Source organism: Scomber japonicus, chromosome 6, assembly GCF_027409825.1.
Source record: "Scomber japonicus isolate fScoJap1 chromosome 6, fScoJap1.pri, whole genome shotgun sequence".
Taxonomy (NCBI): domain Eukaryota; kingdom Metazoa; phylum Chordata; class Actinopteri; order Scombriformes; family Scombridae; genus Scomber; species Scomber japonicus.
Genome location: NC_070583.1, coordinates 29443257 through 29447460, shown reverse-complemented (window position 1 = coordinate 29447460; position 4204 = coordinate 29443257). Strand labels below are relative to the sequence as shown.

The window sequence follows — 4204 nt, the reverse complement described above, 5'->3', positions numbered from 1 at the left end:
TGGAAGGAGTATTCAGATCCTAAAATGAGGTAAAACTAGAAATACCACAATCTAAAAATACACTTTTAAAACCAAAAGTCATGAATTCAAAATGTTACATAAGTAAAAGTACAGAAGAATTATCAGCTAAGTGCATTTAAGTGCTAAAAGTAATACTCATTATGAAGAGCTGCTTCTATTAGAGTCTTACATTATTATAGTAATATTATGTTATCTGTTTTTATCACTCACAAATATATATAAGAGCTTTTTAATGTTGTGGTCGGTCAATGTGGAGCCTATTTAAGATATTTTGGGTAGATTAATAATAAGTACTGCATTATATTATACATTTGTATAATGGTATATGATGTTTATAAAAGTTAGTGTATTCAATATGTTTTTTTATATATTGTTTATGTAGAAAAACCTATAAAATAAATGTAGCTGAGTACAATTTTGATTTCAGAAATGTAATGGGGTAGAAGTACAAAGTAGGTACCATGGAAGTACCCAAGTAAAGTATAAATACCTCAATTTTGTACATTCAGTTCTTGACTAAATCTACTTATTTACATCCCACCACTGTCAACAGCTGCATTACAACAAAAATACATCTATGTAAATATAATATTCACCTCTCTGCTTCTAATGAGTTTTCAGGCATTCAAAACATCAAAGTGCAGCAGATTTTAAAGACCCATTTTTACATCATTTCACCTACATGTAAAAACAGTTATTTAAACAGCTATAACAGTTTATTCTGTTTGCTCATGAAAACTGAAAAGACATTCAATATATTTGGTGTCCTTTTGGTCACATGGAAACTTTTCAATTTCGATTTTCATTAAACATTCCTTTTGTGTGCATGCATCCCTCTTTGCATGAACAACAGCATGTGTGCATATGAGATGATTGTGTGTGTTTGGTTGTATGAGATGTGTAAGTGTGCAGATAGCACAGCCTGTCCAAAATAAGCTAAGAGTGTCCAACACTGTGCCTGTCTAAACAATAGGGAGATGGATGCCACTCCTGCAGTCAGCACATTACACACACAGGGCTCAAAGGCTTAGACCGGCTGCACTGGTGGAGAGAAAGAGAAAGAAAGAGAATTTGAAGATGAAAACAAAATGAATCAGAAGCAAACTGGTCAAAGGGAAGGACAGAAAAAATAGAAAAAGAATTTAAGAATGAAAGTGAAGTACAAAGCTTGAGAATTGTGATTGCATGAATAACTGTGTGCGTTGTGTGTGTGAATGTGTGTGTGTGTGTGTGTGTGTGTGTGTAGAAAGGCAGGCAAACTTTCTGCTGATGGCAGTGACTGTCCCCCCACAATGGCGCTGCACAACAAAACAGGCAGCTGAGTCAGCATGACTTGTCCGCAGATAAGCAGCATGACCTCTGACCCTGCAGGATGCTCCAAACAGCTCACAGCCAATGAGAAGGCAGAATTGTGCCTTTATAGACTTGAGCTGGATGTGAATGTATATATATATCCCCACTCAGAACGGCGGCGTCCATCAGTCACACCAAAGGTCGGTCCATTTCAACCTGCAATTGTAACTGTAAGTTTTCACTCAAAGGTCTTCTTACTTACTTAGTGCTAAAAAAAAAATTGGATAAAAATGGACAGATTGCGGTTTTCCTGTCTGATCACAGCATGATTGGCTCCTCTCTTAAACCTTAACTTTGGACTGAGTAGATGGAATATCGACATAAAATGCAGTCAGGTGTGGTATGATGTAGGTGTTTCAATCTGAGGTCAAACTGGTGAGAAAGATGAGCGTCAAAAGCAAGGTTTGGACAAACATTTGGGTTTTAGGCTTGTTGATCAATATTCTTTCTCCAATGGAGAGGACACACATTTAGAGAATGCAATAGGAAACACTGTGAATATAGTTGTTTGATGACAGATTGAGACAAAAAATATGGGTGGATTTCTAAGAAATGGGTGATTAGTAATATGTTACAAGAAAAGACAGTTTATGAGGTTTATGGTAAGCACAATATATGTTTTAAGCTTAAAGTCATCATCAGGATCTACATTCAAACTGTCCTAGAGGGCACAAAGTAGGCTTCTTTTGGGTTTACTGTATGACGTTCGCAATATAATACTACATCTGAAAATATTTCTCCATTTGTGAACACTGACAGACCAGATGTTCACTTTTAATCCTTAGGCAAAAACAAGAGATATTTCTGTCTTCACCTGCGCTGACATTCATTATATTTAGAGTTCAAAGTTGCTGCTGGGATAGTAACAAGGTTTAAAGTGTTGGACATATTTTCTGTCCTGGCTTGAGCAGTTAAGTTGGATTGGAGAGGAAACCTACTAAAGTAAAACATACTAATTAACACACCTGCCAAGAAAGAAGAAGCAGGAATTACATTCTTCTGAAAATGGCTGACTGTCTTTGTGTTTCTTCTCATCTCTTTCCAGATCTGATCATGTCTCACTCAGGTGCTCAAGGCAGTATTGGCAGCCACTCTGCCATTGGCGTGCGCAATCAAAAGGTGCTTTCACTGTTTTTTTAATGGACTACTACTACAAGACTACAAAAACTAAAGTAAATGTGCACTTCAACATATGAATACTTATGATGGCTTTTCTTTCCAGATTTGTCTTTATGAATTCGAGAACTTCCAGGGCCGCAGGATGGACCTGTTTGGAGAGTCCCGTAACCTGATGGAGAAGGGTTTCGAGAGAATTGGTTCCATCAAGGTCGAGTGTGGACCGTAAGTCACCAAACCTGCCATTAAAATATTGCATAACTTTTACCAAAGGGATTAGAATTCAAATAAGTCAAATCTATCTATCTTTCTTTGCAGCTGGGTGGGTTATGAGCAGCAGAACCTGACTGGTGAGATGTTCATCCTGGAGAAGGGAGAGTACCCCCGTTGGGATACCTGGTCCAACAGCTACAGGTGTGACTGTATGATGTCCGTCAGGCCCATGAAGATGGTGAGTCATTGTTAATGTTGCCTTTCCTGTTTGTGCTGATTTTTTACTTATATTGTTCAATTCTATTTGGACCTCACATTTAACTAACTTCTCATCCATCTTTTAGTGCCACTGAGGGAAATACATTTTAATGTTGGTTTTTAAAGCAGCATTTTGACCACTAGGCCTTAACTTAATCTCACAATCTTAAAAACTGAAACTGACTCAAATTTAGAAACAGAGGCTACACCAACCATATCCACAGTGTCTGTTGTTACAGCCCTCTAAACCAGCTCGTTACAAAGAAACTGTTTGATATTAACTAACTTGAAAATGTTGTTTGTATCTTATAGGACCCCCAGGACCACAAGATCTGCCTGTACGAGTGCCCAAACTTCGAGGGTCGCAAGATGGAGGTGTGCGATGAGGACATTCCTAGCCTGTGGTCTTATGGCTTCCAGGATCGTGTTGCCAGTCTTCAGGTCACCGGTGGAACGTAAGTCATTTTAAGTCCTTTCTCTGGTGTTGTTTTTATATACTCAACTGTAGACTTCAGACAGGAATAACATTCAGTTTAAATAAAGTAATAGTAATGCTCTAATAGAGAGAAAAACTGGTAAGATTAAAGATTTATGCTTCACATCTGTTTCTCTCCTCTTCACAGCTGGGTGGGCTACCAGTACCCTGGCTACCGTGGCTTCCAGTATGTGTTTGAGATGGGACCTTACAAGCACTGGAACGAGTGGGGAGCCCACCAGCCCCAGATCCAGTCCATCCGCAGGGTGAGAGACATGCAGACACACCGCAGGGGCTGCTTCGAGATGACCGCATAGAGAGGAGTCCAGCAGACTGTGGGCTAACAGGAGGGAATAGCAAGGGGTCAGGCTGGCGACACTGCTAACCATCCCTTGGAAATTCTTCATTGGCCACTTAGCCACATAAGCTAATGGCTTTTGAATATTGTTATTGCTTTTGCTAGCAGAATTTGGAAGTATGTGCTATCATGAATGATCCTATACTGGATGAGAAGTTCTGATTGCCACAGACCTCCAGAGTAACTGTAATATTGGTAAAAATGGTAGCAATGCTCTCTGTCTACAGACCTCATACAAAGATAATATGATTTATAATATTTATTAAAAGGGGGGTTATAAGGGGATTGGTAGTTGATAGTTTGTGTTAATTAGTTTGTTTCAATGCCATTATAACCCCTTTTATTTTATTTTATTTTATTTTTATCTACTCGCCTACGTGTTTCAGCTTAAATGATGCCAATAAGCCTGT

General features: G+C 38.6%; 1 protein-coding gene across 1 annotated transcript; it reads left to right on the top strand.

Annotated features, from left to right (window-relative positions):
- Positions 1-1442: 1442 nt before the first annotated feature.
- Positions 1443-3753, top strand: crybb1l3 (crystallin, beta B1, like 3). Its single transcript, XM_053320662.1, has 6 exons — positions 1443-1544; positions 2420-2493; positions 2597-2715; positions 2809-2941; positions 3274-3416; positions 3585-3753. The coding sequence occupies exons 2-6, from the start codon at positions 2428-2430 to the stop codon at positions 3751-3753; spliced, it is 630 nt and encodes a 209-aa protein (XP_053176637.1). The 5' UTR covers positions 1443-1544; positions 2420-2427.
- The last annotated feature ends 451 nt before the right edge of the window (positions 3754-4204 follow it).

What these genes read in the sequence shown, in the direction of transcription:
- crybb1l3 (XM_053320662.1), top strand. Translation starts at nt 2,428, where the DNA reads ATGTCTCACTCAGGTGCTCAAGGCAGTATTGGCAGCCACTCTGCCATT. An exon ending in ATCAAGGTCGAGTGTGGACC is followed by an intron (nt 2,716 to 2,808) that starts GTAAGTCACCAA and finishes CTTTCTTTGCAG; the next exon opens with CTGGGTGGGTTATGAGCAGC. An exon ending in CTTCAGGTCACCGGTGGAAC is followed by an intron (nt 3,417 to 3,584) that starts GTAAGTCATTTT and finishes TCCTCTTCACAG; the next exon opens with CTGGGTGGGCTACCAGTACC.